The sequence below is a fragment of the Alligator mississippiensis genome, chromosome 3 (assembly GCF_030867095.1).
Source record: "Alligator mississippiensis isolate rAllMis1 chromosome 3, rAllMis1, whole genome shotgun sequence".
In the NCBI taxonomy this organism is placed as follows: domain Eukaryota; kingdom Metazoa; phylum Chordata; order Crocodylia; family Alligatoridae; genus Alligator; species Alligator mississippiensis.
The window spans coordinates 35,379,911-35,397,114 of NC_081826.1; the positions used below are offsets into that span (position 1 = coordinate 35,379,911).

Here is a 17,204-nt window from a genome sequence, read left to right on the forward strand (position 1 = left end):
ATCATAGTTATGAAGCAAAAGTGAAGCCAAATAATGATCTCATTTACTCTGTATAACTCCCATTTACTTAAATAAAAGCAGAAACTTAGCTCTGTGTTATTTCATTCCCTAAACAGTTTAAGACACTATAATGTGCAATTCCATTGCATGAAAGCAATCTAGAAAAACACCACCTAATTTTTTTGTTCAGCCTGTGAGGGTTGGTGCTTTATAAGCCACACATGGTGAACAATACTTATCTCAGATACAGCACAAGGGGGGGAATCCAGAAGAGAACTTGAGAAGATTATTTTCTATTTTTCATCTTTCTCTTTGCCACTGATCCCAAACCCACTGAAGTTAAGGATCTTGTCCTGAGAAGAAATTGGGGTGGCTGGTGGGCTTGGGCACAGGAGGAAGAAGGAGGTACTTTCCATGAGTAGGGGCATTATACAAGTCCTCATGCAAATATGTTGATGAGGCTGAAATTGATGGTACTCTGAGAGTGGCATGGGGACAATGAGAGAGAAATCTAAAACGTAAACTGGTCGGGTTAAGCCAAGTAAGGATTTCAGAATGCAGGTGTCTTTCGGAAGGAATTGAGATGTGGTGTTGCTTAATAATACCATGTTTGCCTGAATCCAAGATGACCTGAATTTAAGACAACCTCCCCCCAGTAATTAGATTCAATATATGGGCTTTAAAAAATATTTTCCATGGATAGAATTTAATTGTTGGAGCCTCGTCTTAAATTTGTCTATGTACCACTGCAGTGAGGAAAGTGTGTGGAGAGGACACTAGATGGCCAGGCAATGGGGGAGGCAGTATAGGGCAAAAGGTGGGGAGATGGTAGAGAGCAGGTGGTAGCATAGACATGGGGGAAGTTGGGGGCAGGTTATGTCATCTGGCTCCCCGCAGCTGTCTGCCACCCCCTCGTAGTGAAGTCCAAGATGAGGAGCTTGTTTCCCATGTTTTATTAAGCCATTTCTTAGTATGCTGAATACTTCTACAGGAGCTAATTTCTTGTCAATAAGTTGGGTTTTCTTCTGTTTTTTTGATTATGCTGTTCTTTTAAGTCACTTTAGAATCTCTTTGCTTATTAACATTTTTGTGTGTTTGTCATGAAAGAGATTTATGCATCATCCCTATGACTTTAACTTGGATGGTACCACAAAAGGATTGATCGATTCAGGGTAGGCATAGAAATGTTTTTTTCCTTCATCCACCTTTGCCTTAGTTATTTCCACGGCTTTAGAGAAGTAAAAATCCTAGGTCAAAAATGATTGCTTTATGTAATACCTCCCAGATCACTAAATTACTGTGTAACATTGCAATATGAGCAAATATTACTCAACCCTGTCCTGTGTAGAAGAGTTGTTGACTATTGATTAGAAAATTAAGATTAAAAAAAATCAAACAGAAGTTTAGGAAGACCAAAATTATTGAGGATCAGATTTTCAAAATGTTAAGAGCAATGGTACTATTGAAAGGGCATGGTACTTTATGAAAATTCTGCTTGCAGGGAAAAACATCAGAAGCATTAGGTGTTAAATAATATCTCAGGAAAACTGGACCATATTTTCTTTCCATGGAATCAAATAGGAGTTACTGCAAACCTGCAAGCCATTCTAGCTAGGTAAAGTTCAACTGTGAACATAACAAACATTTACCCAGTTTACGTAAATGTAGCTGATATGGGTTATTGTTTGTCCAATTGAGCTAAATAAATGATTATTCCACAAAGTTTTATTTTTTACCAACAGTGTTTTTAGCTGCCAGGATAAAATTTTCCAAAGCATCTATAAGAGACAGCGCTAGATCTCAGAGGGGATCTTAGACTCATCATGGCACCTTGTTGCCTAGTGAAAAACCCAATGTTCTAAGTTAGGCACCTAGGCTTTCCACATAATGCAAGGGGAAAGTTAGATGCTCAAGAATGGGATCCAAATAGGCTAAGCTAGACAGTGAGAAATCGTGTGGAGAAAAATGGAGTCTATATAGACTGTATCTCAGAGACTTCCCTTATTTGGGATTGTCACGTGCTGCGTCCTGGCTTTAGGTGCTACGTCTTTAAAAACAAAACCAAACAACCAACCCTCCCCCCCAAAAAAAATTTTTTAAACTGAACAACTTTGGACCTTGAACAAACCTTAGGTGGCCTTTAGATCTGAGTCTCTAAAATTCAATTAAAAAAAAAAAAAAGCCAACAGAGAATGAGGAGTTTGGTTGTCTTTACACGTGCTCTGGGGGTAGGGGAGGGGAGCATGCTTTAATTAAAGCATCTCCAAGAGCTGCTCTAATTAAAACGCCCTGGCATCTTGTTTATTCTGCATCCTATGCTTCAAAATGGCAGCATAGACACTTTAACTAAAGTCCTTTTGACGAGCTTTAATTAAAGTGCCCTACTTCCATTTTCAAGTGTGGGGACACTGAATACACGAGACACAGGGGCTGCTGACATAAACTAATTAGCATACTCCAGCAGACTCGATTAACTGAGTTTGTTCCCATGTGCTGTAATTACATTATGTCAGAGCAGTGTCCCTGCACGTGTACAGGCACCTATTGTGCCTGCCTTCTTGTATAGTAACCTACTAGCTAGAACAATAGGAGGTGGAAGACGTGGATTCAGTCCCTTTCTCATCCTCAGGGGGTTTCAAACCCACACCCAGCTGGATCCAGTGCCTGGACTACACTTCTAAGAAAGCTCAGTGTGGGGCCATTTTTTTGCAAACCATGGGCCACTGTACAAAATTCATGGGTTCAGAAGGAGATTAAGAAAGAAGTAGCACAACTCTACAGCCTAGTGGCTCATCTTGAGGGAGTTGGTTATAGATTCCTGGCATTGCTCCCAGGATAATTTATATGTGAGTTTGTTTTTTAATCTAATGACTGTTTAATGTAAAATACCTAAACGATCTAGGGTCCAGGCCTGGATACCAGGGCTACTCTCTCCCAGCTGAGTATCCTTATCCATTAGGCTACAGAATCTAGTTTCTAGTGGCTATTTTAATTTTGGCCTCAAATCGTTCACTCTTTGCTGAACAGTCCCAGCTCCACCAGAAAAAGTGGAGGGTGTCTCTCATCCGGCCATGTCCTCTAGCTGACAGGTTCTGATCCCTGTACTTCTAGGCTGAGTGCAGCATAGAATCCCAGTCTTGTGTCCTGGGCAAGTACTTGAAATACTAGGCACTGTGTAAAAGGCAGGTGCCATTACTTCTTTTTCCTCAAGCAGCTGCTGTTAAAAGAAAAGTGCGAGAGCTCATTTCTTTAAAAAATTACTTTCAGGTGGCTGTCTTCAGGAGTAGGCAACTAGATCCTGAGTAAATGGAGAAACATGTGCACATAATTTTTGGGTCTGGATTCTATGCTAGGGTTCAGGTGCTTAAACATTAAGTATTGCAGCACCTAATTTATTTACTGAAGTCTTTCATTATATCTAGTCCTAGCCAGATTTGTACAATAAAAGAGCAAACATGGCTTTATGCCAAATAAGATCACCTCAGTCTCTCACCTCCAAAACGAATACTTTAACCAATAGCCTATCGGGTATCCTGGAATGGATGTTTCTCAATTTGTCACATGAAAACTGTTCCGTTTTGTATAAAGAATTAAATATTCATTAGGCTAGAAAGAGGAAAAGTGAGAGAGTGACTATAGACTATTAGGGCACAGTTATGGGAGAGTCAAGTTCAAGTCTGTGGTCCAATAAATATTTAATAATCTGTTGAAGCTCTTCCACTTCGTATAAGTGATGAAATATTCATTGGAGCAGAGATTTGAACCTGACTTAAATCCCACGAGTGCACTGACCACCAAGATATAGAGTCTCTTTCTCTGTTCTCCCCTCCCCCCCCCCCCCCCCGGTAGCCCAATAAATTTAACTGTTTTTATTAAATGGAGTAATTTCAGTAAGAGACTGAGAAGCACCTACTTCAGAATACCCTACCATCACTGGTTTGACTTCCCATTTCTCTTGGGAAGCAGGAAATTGGGGTTGTCTGCCAGATTTGGAAGGATAATCTGGGTCCTTTAAAGTACAAGGAACACTTTCACTTCCACCTTCTTTTTGCACAAAACACAGAGCAAATCCAGTTCAGTGGGCAGGTTCTATGAATGCCTACTAGATTGCCCCAGCAGTCAAGGTAAATGGAGGATAGCTTAGGTGTATGAAATTTAATAAGAAGCAGAATTTGAATCACCTAGGTAACGATACGTATGCAAACTTAAAGCACATAAAAATGATGGTATCTCAAAAGGTAGGTGTCAGCTGAGTTTGATCTTTATAAATAAAAATCTAATATTATAAAAGCCTAAGTCTGTCTGTCTGTTTGTCATGCTTTTTTGCACTTTGATTGGCTGATGGAAACAGCCAATCAGAATGCTCCAAACATTGGGGAGCGCCACCATGATTCCGAAGCCATGTCGAGGACTGGTCAGCGGGTGGGGGAGCCAAAGCCCAGCAGTGGACTTGGATTTTAAAAATGTTTAGGTCTTCCTCCCATAAAAAACAACCATCCAAATTGTTTCTACTTAATATTGTAAGTTAACAATACTTTTTAGATGTAAAATTGGATTTTAAACAGAGTAAGTGGTAAATTGCTGTGCTTTTCATGTGTTAGTTTAAAAGCTATAGCTTCTATTAACATCATTTTGTTTTCCTTTAGCTTTGTGTAACAGGCAGGTTCAGCTTGGTCTTATCACTTATTCACCACAATTTGTGGAATAACAGTATAGCTTGTGTTAAAAGACACATATTAAATGTGCTGTTAAAAATAGAAAAACTACTATTTGAAAGTAGGAAAGCTATCCAATAAAATTATATGAAAATAGAAGTTTCTACAGATATTAGAATAGACAACTCCACTCTTCTCAAGTGAGTGTGGAAGTATTCAGGTACTCAGCTGCACAAACTACTGTTATCCATTGACTAGATACATTTGATACTTATAGTGGAGGATATGGGAATTAATACAGGAATATAAAATGGATGGGGAAATGGCTAAAGAAGGCTACAGGGAACTTCTTCAACATTTAGGTCTTGGATCAGATCTTATTTTAATTTTAATATTAATATTAACCTTGACACAGCAGTTCACATGTGATAATCACATTGTTGACTTGACATGCGCCAGGTCAACACTCAGATCTCAGTATTGCACTGTTAGACAGGAGGGCGTGATACAAAATCTCACACGCACACACACACTCCACTATGAGTACACATACACAAACACGTGCAGCATGGACTTCTGTGGCTGTGTGTGAACGCTAGGGGGCGTTTGAGGTAACTTGGTGCTCAGGGTTACTTGAGGTTAATTGAGGCCCTGGGGTTATTCGGGGTCACCTGGTGCCAGGGTGGAGGTCAAGGAAAAAGCCCGGTGGCAAAGAGGAGACAGCCAGGAATCAGAGGGGCAGAAAGCTGGGAGATTAGGAAGCAGGTAAGTGGTGGCAAGGAGGAGACGGCCAGGAAACAGAGGCAGAAAGCTGGGAGATCGGGGCTGGAAATGAGGCAGAAAGAACTGAGGGAGAAAGTCAGGAAATCGAAGAGGAGGGCCAGGAGGTCAATAAGACAAAAACCCAAGTCGGGGTTTCAAAATAAGTTTTATTAATCGGGCAGCACACTATACAGCCCCACAAAATTATTGTTACGCACACGTACACACATACATGCACGCGCACACATGTATGCGGGCACACGTGCGCACACACACGTACACACTGGTAGCAGGAGAGGAAAAGCTTGGTGGAGGGATTGGAGTCAAGGTGTGTGAGGACAGAGTTCAGGTCCTTTGCTTGGGGAAGGAAGGTGGGTGATAGCTACCTATTCTGGGCTGTGAGTTGATGCTCAATGGCAAGTCGGGGTCTTCTCCAGCAAAGTGTTGTCCAGAGGGGGTCACTGGCAGGGCCTCTGGGTGGATAGGTGGCGTGGTACAGTGCTGGTCCAGATGGAGGGGGTGCCTACAGAGGTCACCCTCTTTTATAGGGGTGGGCTACCTGTGTCTCCTATGGGAAGGCCATGCCCAGACAAGGCCAATCCTGCTCAGATGCATACATGCAGATCCAGGTGTCCTCATTGTCTGGTGGGATACAATGGTGGGGTTGCTGGTTTCTGTAGGGTCTTTGTCTTCCAAATCTTGAGTTCCTGTAGGTTCTTTATCTTTCAAATGCTGGGTTTTGTCTCTGTTCCTGGGTGAGGTCTGTGGTTCCTGGGTGAGTCAATGTAGTATACATGTTATGATATAAGCTCAGGCATAAACTTAATGCATTCGTCTTTTGGCAAACTGTGTTTATGCTCTTCCCCCATGGAGAATATGATTTAGTTTCTACCCCTCTCACTAATTGCCATCAATTACCATGGAGTGACACTAAGTTGGCACCCTAGTTTATCTTACAGTAATTTGTTTGTGTGCTTATAGCCTTAGCTTTTTTGCACCCACTGTCGTGCTTTTTTAAGATGAAGCTTGTTAGATTTATGGTATCATATTGTGTCCCCATGCCTCAGTATAGGACTAGACTTAGTGATCCCAGAAGACCCATCCAGTCTTATATTCCTATGACTTCAGTGACAACCAATGTTCCCTCTAAGGAGCAACGGTCTGTGAACACGCTGCCTCGGTCCATGGGTGCGTCACCTCAGTCCGGGTGGGACACTTAACCGAAGGAGGCTGGGGGCCAGGGGCTGGAGCTGGGGCCAGGGGCTGGAGCCAGAGCCTGGCGCGGGCTCACTGGCTCTGGGGAAGTGCTCCGCTCCCCCACATCAGGGTCGGGGAGTGGAGCACTTCCCTAGAGCCGGTGGAGCCCGCGCCAGCTGCCCACACTAGCCTCCATCCCTGTCTTGTCTCACCTCAGGGAGGAGCCACTGCCTGTCCCAGTGAGGCTCTGCCAGCTCCAGGACACTGCTCCGCTCCCCGGCCCTGATGCCACGTGCCTCCTCGCTCCCCGAGGCAATGCCGGGGAGCAGAGCAGTGTCCCGGAGCCAATGGAGCCTCACTGGGGCAGGCAGCGGCTCCTCCCCAAGGTGAGGCAAGGCAGGGATGGAGGCTGGCACAGGTGGCTGGCGTGGGCTCTGCTGGCTCCCAGGAAGTGCTCTACTCCCTGGCCCTGATGTGGGGGGACGGAGCACTCCGCTTCCCTGCATCAGGGCCAGGGAGTAGAGCACTTCCCGGGAGCCGGCAGAGCCCGGCCAGCCTCTCCTGGTGCGTGGCCTTGAAGAGGCTGTGCGCAGCCACATTTTTAGTTGTGCTCGGCCGCACACGCCCGCACCTTAGAGGGAACCTTGGTGACAACAACACTTAGGTCAAAGCTGAGAATTTTAGAAAATTCTACCCATGACTTACACGGAGTGATTTTCAAAATGCTGCATAATTTTTCAGAATTTTTTTTAAACTAGCTCTTCTGAGTTGGAGGGGGGAGGTCTTTCTTTTTTTATAACTCTCCCTTTCTTCATGCTACAGCCACTATATGCACCCTGTTTGCTCAGGGAAATAGCAATATGATCCTCAATCAGACAGCTTGTCTGGCCAAGACTGCAGTGTGCATACTTTCTGTCAGTATGCAACATAAAGCTTGCTCCTTATTTTGTAGGCTTAGAGTTGAGCAGGTGGTATTGGTTCCAACATGCCTTTTTCTAACTGTTAGCCAAGCCTGCACTTTCAGTGACTAAAAACTACTTGTCAGTGTTTTAAGTCACTTTAGGATGTATTTTCTCTAGAAAAGTTGATTTATTCATGCTGTACAGTTACCTTTACAAGGCCCCCATTTCTTCCTTACAGTCCCAAGTCATTTTCTTAATTTTGGGGCCTGGTGCTGCACAGTGCTACTGCAGCCTGCAAGTAACCAGTTATTTTCCATTTCTAGTGCAGCCAAGTGTGAAAGACCTAACTTCCCTTTTCTGACCTGTCTTAATGCTGGCCCAGGAAAACCTGAAGCCCTTCTGCTGAAGTATGAAACATTTCATGGTAGCATCCATTCAAAGTGGTTCTCACTGCTCAGCCCCTGTGAAGGCTTCCTGAGGGTGGCAGTAAGAAGGGAAGAGCTAAGGAAGGCAAAGGAGCAGCACTCCACATTCAAATAAGACTTTTTGCTAGCTATCTCACCTTCCAAGCAGGGAAGCAGCTTTATGAGAAGTCTGGTTAAAGAGCTTCCTGCAGATCTGTGTTTTTCATGGGGTTGCAGGTCTGCTTCCTATTTTCCAAGAAATCAGGAATGAATATTGGGTGTCCTCCTTTTGTCCTGAGCAATAGTCTCCCCTTAAGTTCATGCGGCTGAGGGGCAGTGTATGTAGAATGAAAGAAGTTTTTCCTGTATGTTGGACTCTATATTGTCTTAACCTCATCAGCAGAAGCTGAAGCTTGCTTGAGGGTCTCTGCTTCTGCTGCTGCTTGGCCTGTTCCTCATTTTTAATTAAAAACAGACTGCAGGGTTGTCACCCTCTGACAAAAGAACAACTTTTGAAGAGCTCAGTAACTTCTTATGGTCAAATTTTAACACTGACTTTCAGATCACGCACTACTCACTTTTGAAACTCTGGCCATTATGATCACAGCTGAATCTGCCAGATGCTGAGTGCTCTTGGAAATGTTTGGGTGCCTAAGCCGGAGTAGAACTCTGTTGACAAGCCGGCCCCACATTCATCTAAATAACCTTTGTAAAGACACTGGCAAGAATCCTGCTTTCTCTTACCACTCTTTCACTGCCTAACTGCTCAGCAGATACTGAGAGTTAAGTTGGCAGGGGGAGGAGTTGTTAATGGAAGAGAAGTGTCTTCTGACAATGATTAAAAACCAATGTCCTATATGTCTGTGGGCCACTTGTAAGTAACTTGACCCTCAGAGAGGGTGAGGAGGCAAGTGCTGTCCTGGAGAAACAGCTGGGATCAGTTTGAGGGGCAAAAATAGACTCAGGACAGATTCAGAAGGAAAGAGAGAGAGAAGCTTTAAAACTTTGCATTCAAAGTGCTCCGGTCTTTCTCAGTTTGTGCAAGAGTCAGTGATCCTTCTGGGGCAACGGGCTAAGCAGTTACGGCCTGATATCTAGAAGTGTTGTAGTTCCTCCTACTGCTCTCTAAATTCAGACCCACTGCTGATCTGTTACGATCTTGGACTAGAAGCCATGGCTCCCAACCAGCAGAGGATTTTGATCAAAGGTGGAAGAGTGGTGAACGATGACTACTCACAGCTGGCTGATGTGTATGTGGAGAATGGAGTGGTGAAGGCTGTGGAACCGCACCTGCAACCGGGGGCACCTGCTGGACTCCTCGTCATTGATGCTTCCAACAAGCTGGTTCTGCCTGGGGGGATTGATACCCACACACACATGCAGTTCCCTTTCATGGGCACAAGATCCAAAGATGACTTCTATCAGGGAACAAAGGTAAATCTCTCCAACTCTGTCTTGTCTTTCTCAGAAAGAAAACTCTCTACTCAGCTTTCTTGCTAGAGGAGAGGAGTCAATCATTCTGTCATATCCTGATCATTTTTCCTTGTTAGAGAATCAGCACAGAAAAAGGAGAGGGATCTCCTCCATGATTTGCCACCACATCCATTTCTTTCTGCCAAAGAAAATCTATCTCGGATACAATTTCTGTTGGCCAGACGCTTTTATTCATGCACTCATTCGCCTAGTTTTGCATTTGGATTCTGTTTGCTTCATCTTTGCAAATAAGGTACATTATGTAACCAGGGCTGATGTAACAGCTCCCTTTTAGCAATTATACATGTGCAAAATTTTTTAGCACATTTGATTCCTTGTGTAAATCTGTCCTGATATTCTGATTGGCAACTAAAGTTCTCAGTCTGTAGAGCAGATTCAACCTTAACTGCTCTCTCTGCCCAATCAGTTAATTGGTCTATTGCCACCCTCCACTGTTTTCCCTGACCTAGGAGTGTGATTCTATATCTCATCACAGAGTCCTTGGACCCATCCTGTTCATCATAAGGTAAAATTGCTATATGCAAATAGAAAAAAATTGGCAAGAAAACAACTCTATCCTCCTAAAAGACAAATAAACTAAATTAAATCTATATGATATGCAAATATTTGTTGCAGTTTTAAAAATGTAAATGATACCTAATAATTAAAATATGTCTAAGAAATGTACATGTTCTAAATGACATTGTGCTTTAACCACAAAATGATAATTAATGCCCTTTAATGCTTGTAGCCCCATCTCCTCCTTACCCCATATTGTTACTAGGGTCTTAGCTGGACATTTCCATACTTCCACAGGATTTCTTTATACTTAAAATTAACTCTGAATTTGTATTTTAATGCTTATCTTTATGGTAATTACAACTGCCTTGTAAAGTGCTTTATCCTGGAGTTACTCATACGCACTTACAATCTCAAGTCCAGTTCAAGTGCTTTTTGTACGCAATTTTTACACTACTATTTTCTACATTAATAGAATGCTGCTGCTTATGCCTTAAGAAGAACTTGCCAACTGTTAAAATAGATGGTTCTTAAAATTAATACAAAACTGATTTTATCCATTCCAGCACACACATTCCAGCACAGTAATATAAGTTGTGTGACAAACATCATGTTCCTATTTAGGGTAGACATAAAATAGGTGAAAATAAATGATCTGATATCTGCATGCAGTTACAAAGATGTCCAACTGAAAGTATTTTAAATGTAATCATAGGGCCTTTTGCAAAATCTGCACACTTCCAGGAGTACCTGGTAAGGTGTCTATAAACAAGTAACAATTTACTCCGATAATTTTCACACGCAGTTTTTATTTACTTTTTCTGCAAATTATTCAACGACCAACTTTTTGTGAGTTTTGGTTGTTGCTTTGGTTGGATACGTGGATCATGCATATCTGTTTCCCAACTAGATTAGTAATCCTTTAGGCTAGGAATGGACATTGCATTTGTCCCAGCAAAAGTTGTGCGTGTGTTTGTCCCATAATAGAAAAGATCAAGGATTGGCACATACATGTATCACCCTTCTGATAAGGGTTTAGTGAGAGGTTGATGCACTGCCACGTTTCCACTACTGGTTCAATGATGCAAATTTAAGACAACCATCTAGACACAATCATCCAGGGCAAACTGCTATCGCTTCCTATCCCAGGAACCTTTTTAGCATCTGTCCAGGGACAATGGATATTAAACATCTGAGCTATTATACTTTGTCTCTGGATAAAATGTTTTTCCCAGGACAAAGGCAAAGCTTTAGTAGAATTAGAATCAATTTTCTAATGTAAGTAATCATATTCATGAGCTCAATACTTTCTGTGAGTATTCTCCAATACTTGCTGAAGGCTTGATAATTACCACAAACTGGTCCACCACAATATTCTTTTGAATGGATAGAATTCTAGATGAGAATAAAGAGCTCAGGAGTCTGACATGGGTTTTGTCTGTGAGAACCTGGGTAAAGCTAATTGCCAGAAAGGCACACTTAGAAGAACTGAAAAAAATAATGGTTGTCTCCAGTCAGGGCATCTTTTTTGTTTACCAAAGTAGTGTCCAAATTACATTGCTGTTGGACTTGAGTCAACTTCTGGGTGGTTCCTAGGACCAAATCACCTTTACCCACCTGTGGACAACTAAGTGACAATCTTTTCCTATTAGGTAAGGATCTGGGTATGGGGGAGTATTGTAACAAAAGGCTTGTAACACACTGATCTTAGAAGTTGCAGTGGTTATTTTATTCAGCAGTCCGTCTGCTAGGTGAACATCACAGCTTCATAGGTGTTTTAAGGCTAGAAAGTCCACTGTGTCATCCAGTCTGGTGATGCAGGTTGTAGAACTTCAGACCATTACACCACTCTCTGGAAAAGTAACTAGACTCAAGGTGAAGACATCCAAAGACAGAAAATCTTATGGTAGTTCAGTCTGATACTACATTCAACCAGATTTATCTCAAACCGGTTTCAGTCATTTTCAAGCTGGTTTATGTGCACTGAACATCTGTTCTGTTACAGGTTTAAACCAGTTTCTGATCACTTAAACTAGCTTATGTGTAATGTCTGTGCCTATCCTAAGAGTCTATAACTTGGGGGTTAGGTTGCTCTCCTAGGATCTTTAAGAAGGGTGTGGACATTTTGGATTCCACTGAAGAACAACAAAAATGTTTTTGAGGCCTGGAAGGTATGAGTTATAAGGAAAGGCTGATAGAACTAGGGTTATTTAGTTTGGAAAAGAGAAGACAAGGGGGGATTTAATAACAGTTTTCAAATACTGGAAGGGTGATTACAGAGAGGATAGAGATGGGTTTTTCTCTGTGGCTGCAGGGGACAGGACTAGGAACAATGGCCTCAAGCTTCATGGAGGAAACCTAGATTCTAGATTAGGAAGAACTTTCTGACTGTGAGAGTGGTCAAGCATTGGAACAGACTACCTAGAGAAATTGTAAAACGTCCATCCTTGGAAGTTTTTCAAGAGCAGGTTAGACAGACTCTTGTTTTAGTGGCTAAATTAGATGACCTTGTGAGGTCCCTTCCAGACCTACTTTCCAATGAGCTTAAGATTCTTTTAAGGATGTTTCAGAGTACTGCTCAATATTAGCACTGTTAGATGTGCAAACATCTATACACAAATCACAAAATAAACCCAGTGATTTGAAATAGAAATCTATGGCTTTGACAGTATTCTGACCTGTTGCGGTCTTCCCAAGTTCTCTGCAACCGAAGAATTGCATGCTGTCTACATCAGTTTTAAAGTGTGGGAGCCCAAAACAGTACACAGTATTCCAAGTGAAGCCTCATCAGTGCTGACTGGAGCTGAAGAATCATTTCCCTAAAGTTTTCAAGTAACAGTCCAATTCATACTACTCAGTCTGCTGTTGGCTTTTTTGCAACAAGAGCACAATGTTGGCTCATTTCAGCCTCTGTGATTAATGTGTTCCAAGCGCAGGACTTTTCATTTGTCCTCGTTGAATTTCATCTGATTGGTTGTGAACTGCTTCTTCAGATTTTCCAGGTCATTCTGGATCCTAGCCACTAGAGCTGTGCAAAATGCCTGCATTTCGTTTGGGTTTCGGATTCAGCATTTTGGAGGGAAAGTGTTTCGTTTCGATGTTTTGTAGGGCTGTCTGAAATGGCTGTTTTGTTTCGTTTCAGATTTGGCATTTCAGAGGGGCAGTGATTTGTTTCAGTGTTTCAAATCACTATCCTGTTTCATTTCGGCCAAATGTTTTGGAGCCATTTCAGAATTTCAACAGCGTTTTGGCCATTGGCTATAATGGGGAATCACAAAACTGCCTATTACTTTGTTGTTTCTTGCCTGATTCAGATGAAACATGCTGAGATGCTAGCCCCTCCTGAGGCCATGAAGCCTGCCAAGTTTCAAGGAGATAGGTGCAGGGGTTTCTGGGAAAGTGCACCTCAGGCTGTTGACAAGCAAAACTTGTGATGTGTGGCTCTGTGTGTGTGTGTGTAAGGCACAGCAGGGTGAAAACTGTGGAGATGGTAGTCCATATTCTCACCCTCACAAGTCCACTGCAACCAGTAAGCCTCAGGACTCTCAAAGATCTTACAGCTCTGGGCTGTCCCCAGCCAGGACTGTGTGGTGGCTAGAGGTTATCAGATATCCACCCGCCTTTCACGAGCGAGGTTCATGGTCCTGGCATTTCCTACAGCTGCCATACCACTAACAGTCCCACCCAGGCCTCCTGACCCTGGCAGGGTGCAGTTTTAGGTCATGTCCAGGATGATGTGACCTTATCATCACGTCACCATATATGGGGCCTCCTTCTCCCCATATAGCCCCAGCCCTTATACCTCCAAGTTCTTCCTGGCACGGGAGCTCAGTAGAAAGATGTTCTTCCCCTGCTATGCCGGTGAGAAACTAAATTGCCTCCTCCAGCTCTGAGTGGGGCATTAAATGGCTTCCCTCCTTAGCACTTGTCCTGCCAATACATAGCTCCTCATGCGGGCATGAGGGAGGCCTGCCAGGTTTTAGGCAGAGTGGTGCAGGGGGTTTTGTGAAACTGCACCTCAAACTGCTGAAAGCAAAACTCATGTCGCGTGTGTTAAGGGGTGTAGGTTGTAGCTGTGTTAGTCTAAGGACATAGCCTGGGCAAGGTTCTTAGGGTCAATATAATATCCTTTATTAGACCAACGGAATAGTTGGGGAAATTCTTCTTTGCAAGCTTTCAGGTTTAAAAACCCTTCATCAGGCTGAGAAAGCATCTAGTTAGAGTGTGTGTGTGTGTGTGTGTGTGTGCGCGCGCGTGCGCTCTTCCTGGATGGAAGGAATACTAAAGAAGCCAGAGGCTGGCATGCAATGCAGGCAAGGAAGCCAGTCAGTGAAAATGTAAATTGAGGCATCAGGGGGTGAGACACAGGCTGGGGGTGAGGGGGAAGGGGGACGTAGCAGGTAAAAGTGGAGAGGTACCTGCTGCCACCTGGGGAGTTGGATGTCAGGCAGGTTGTAATGTGTCATAAATCCAATGTCTATATTGAGTCCATGAGTTTCTATATCTAGGAGGTTGATGAAGTGAAGTTCATAGGCCCATCTGTGAAAAGTGGTTTGTAAATTCAAACAAGCACCAAGCCTCGCTAACCTAATCACCAGAAGCCAGCTTCCTACACTGAATGAATCCAGACCATGCCATGACAAGAAATGCAAAACCTGCTAATGTATCTCCAGTACCCCCACAAACTGTACACCAGAATCTATCAAAGACAAGAATACCCAACTACCTGTGGGGGCACATTTCTCACAAAAAAAACAACAACACTGTCTCCAGTGTCTCAGTCCTGATCCTCCAAGGGAATTTACAAACCACTTTTCATAGACAGGCCTATGAACTTCACTTGCAACCTTCTAGATGCAGAAACTCATGGACTCACATATGTTCTTAGAGCACATTTGTAGTTTCTGAGGCTTCTGGTCTTTTGTCACAAAGATCTCAAGTTTGTTACAAGGGTTTGTGATGCACAGGGCTTGGGGGCAGAGGGCATGCATTTATAAACCCAAGTCTTACATGGTTGCCTGCATTTTAGGGTGCTGGACTTAATCCTTTCTGGCCCCATGTTCCCTTCTCACATCTGTCTTGGTCGATTTAGTGGTATAGGAATTATATTGAATTGGATCCATGGTGCATCTAGTTAAGCTTAGGTTCAATGCTCATCAGTTAGCAGCAGCTTTGATTTCCTAATTTTTAGCAATGCAATTTAAGCCAGAAAAAGTATAATTTCCAAAGAAAGTTAAATTGAGAAACTCTGTTACAAAACTATTATAATTAGTTGTTATGGAAACTTGGCAGTTCAAGTACTGTTGCATTATTTGTTGTTCCCAATAACTTGGACTGGTTGCTGAATACACATCATTTTTCTAGGAAGCTTAAATTTAAAATTTGCTGATGAGCTGATCTTACCGCTGTTGTCCATATGTACAAGCTGTGAGACTGGATCATTTTACTACTGCCCATCTATAGCTGATTCATCTGGTAGCATTTATTATGGTTATCATCAACAATAAACAGTCATTTATTTTGTAAATATGAAAAATATTTTGCAAATTATAAAAAGCAGAAAAATAATGTTCTTACTGCAAATGTCCGCATCTTGGATGAACTATAGTTGGAAAAAGGCCATTGTATCCAAACACATGTTGCGAAAAAATATGAATGTTCTAACAGGTGCATAGAACATAGCAACTTCTCTCTCACTCTCCCTCTTAAAGATGTTACTCAGTAACTCTCATAGGAATGCTATATATACCCATATATCAAGCTGTTCTTGATATATCCGACAAAAGCCCTGGAACTCAGTGCTCCTGCTGGCGGGGAGTGATCTCTGCTGCCACCCATTGCCCTGTGCCACATGGGGTGCTCTGTATGAGCCCCCAAAGCCCCGATGCCACTATGGGTGCAGTGAATCCCAGGGCTTTTCTCTGCCTTTTTTTTCTTAAAAGGCGAGAGCTGACCCAGGCGGGGCACCCATGGTGGGGCAGGGGGAGTGAGGGAGGGGATGGGGGGCTTGTGGGAGAGCCCCCCCCATGCAGTGTGGGGCAGTGGGGAGCAGCAGGAATGCCCCCTCCCCCCCACCCGGCAGCACCCAGTGAGCACTGGGGCTTTTTTTTTGAAGTACTGGGAACTGGGGCGGGCAGGGGCAGCCATGGGGGGGGTGCTGGGGGAGTGGGTGGGAGTTGGGGGGCTGGGGGAGCAGGGGGGGTCGGGGGGCTGGCAGAGGTCCCCCTCATGGTCTCCTCTCCCAGCCCTCTCTCCCCCGCCCCTAGTACTGAACAGTTTGGAGTCAGATTCAACTCCCTGCTGCAGCCACCAGGGACTGCCCGAATCATGGAAGCTCTCCAAATCTTTTCCAAAGATTCAGAGAGCTTTGAATTGATTCAGACCTTTAGGTTGGTCCCCTGATTCGATTCGCAGATTCGGCCACCGAATTGGGCCGAATCTCCTCTGAATCAAATCATCAACTGAAGCTTCACACAGCCCTAATTCCAAGGTGCATATGATTTGAAAGTGAGGTTAACCTTGGTTCAACCACCTATGAAAAGTTATGTTGGATGTATGCAACAGTCATGTACTTACTACTGGGAACAACGTTCATTTCTCTGAGGAGTCTTTTGACCTGATAGTAGTTTACGGGAGCAGGCCTTTAAGACTGCAGCACTAATACAGCTATCAGCATACTGGCTTTTCTGCAATTCTGTGCCAAAAAATGTGCATGTGTCTAGTGCTTTAAAATTATTCCTTGCTGCAGTTTTTTGGATGATCTGACAGCTGGGGAAAAAGTCAATAATGCCCCAGAAGCCACAAAACAATACTAGAAATGAGATTTGCATAACACAGCACAATGTCAAGCCAAAAGACAAAGTGCAGCTTCTCCTGGTGAAAGGGGTTTACCAGTTGAGCTTTTATCTTTGTTTGGAATCAGATGTTATGCAATGAACCACATTATTGTTTTATCTTGTTGGGTTTTTTTACAAATTACTTTTCATTTAGTAAACTGAGAGAGAGATACTGAATTGCAAGAGCAATTTAATTTGCTTACATGGGCTTTGAAACTAGAGCAAAGCAGGGGATCTTCATGACTAAAAAGTAATCATGCAATAATCCATAAACCGTATTTAAAGCATATGCATCAGGGAGCAAGAGTGGCAAACACACATGCAGCAATACTAGCATTTCCTGAGTGCCTTGAATGTCAGGGGGTCTCCATAATGAGCAAAGTGATCATATAATTCATCACTAAATTTAAAGTACGTGCACCAGGGGGCAAACTAGAAAGTGTACATGCAGCAAAA

The 17,204-nt window shown here is 43.2% G+C and overlaps 1 protein-coding gene and 1 long non-coding RNA gene across 2 annotated transcripts in view; one reads left to right on the forward strand and one right to left on the reverse strand.

Annotated features, from left to right (window-relative positions):
• Nucleotides 1-5,564: 5,564 nt before the first annotated feature.
• On the reverse strand, nt 5,565-12,814 carry LOC132249246 (uncharacterized). Its single transcript, XR_009460646.1, has 2 exons — nt 12,591-12,814; nt 5,565-6,188 (listed from the first exon to the last, which is right to left on the reverse strand). It is a non-coding gene; the product is annotated as an uncharacterized LOC132249246 (long non-coding RNA).
• DPYS (dihydropyrimidinase) overlaps nt 8,530-17,204 on the forward strand; it is a 62,559-nt gene continuing 53,884 nt past the window's right edge. The window contains exon 1 of the mRNA XM_006264098.4: nt 8,530-9,354. Within this exon, the coding sequence (XP_006264160.1) occupies nt 9,094-9,354 (261 nt within the window). The 5' untranslated portion in view covers nt 8,530-9,093. The remainder of the gene's footprint in view (nt 9,355-17,204) is intronic.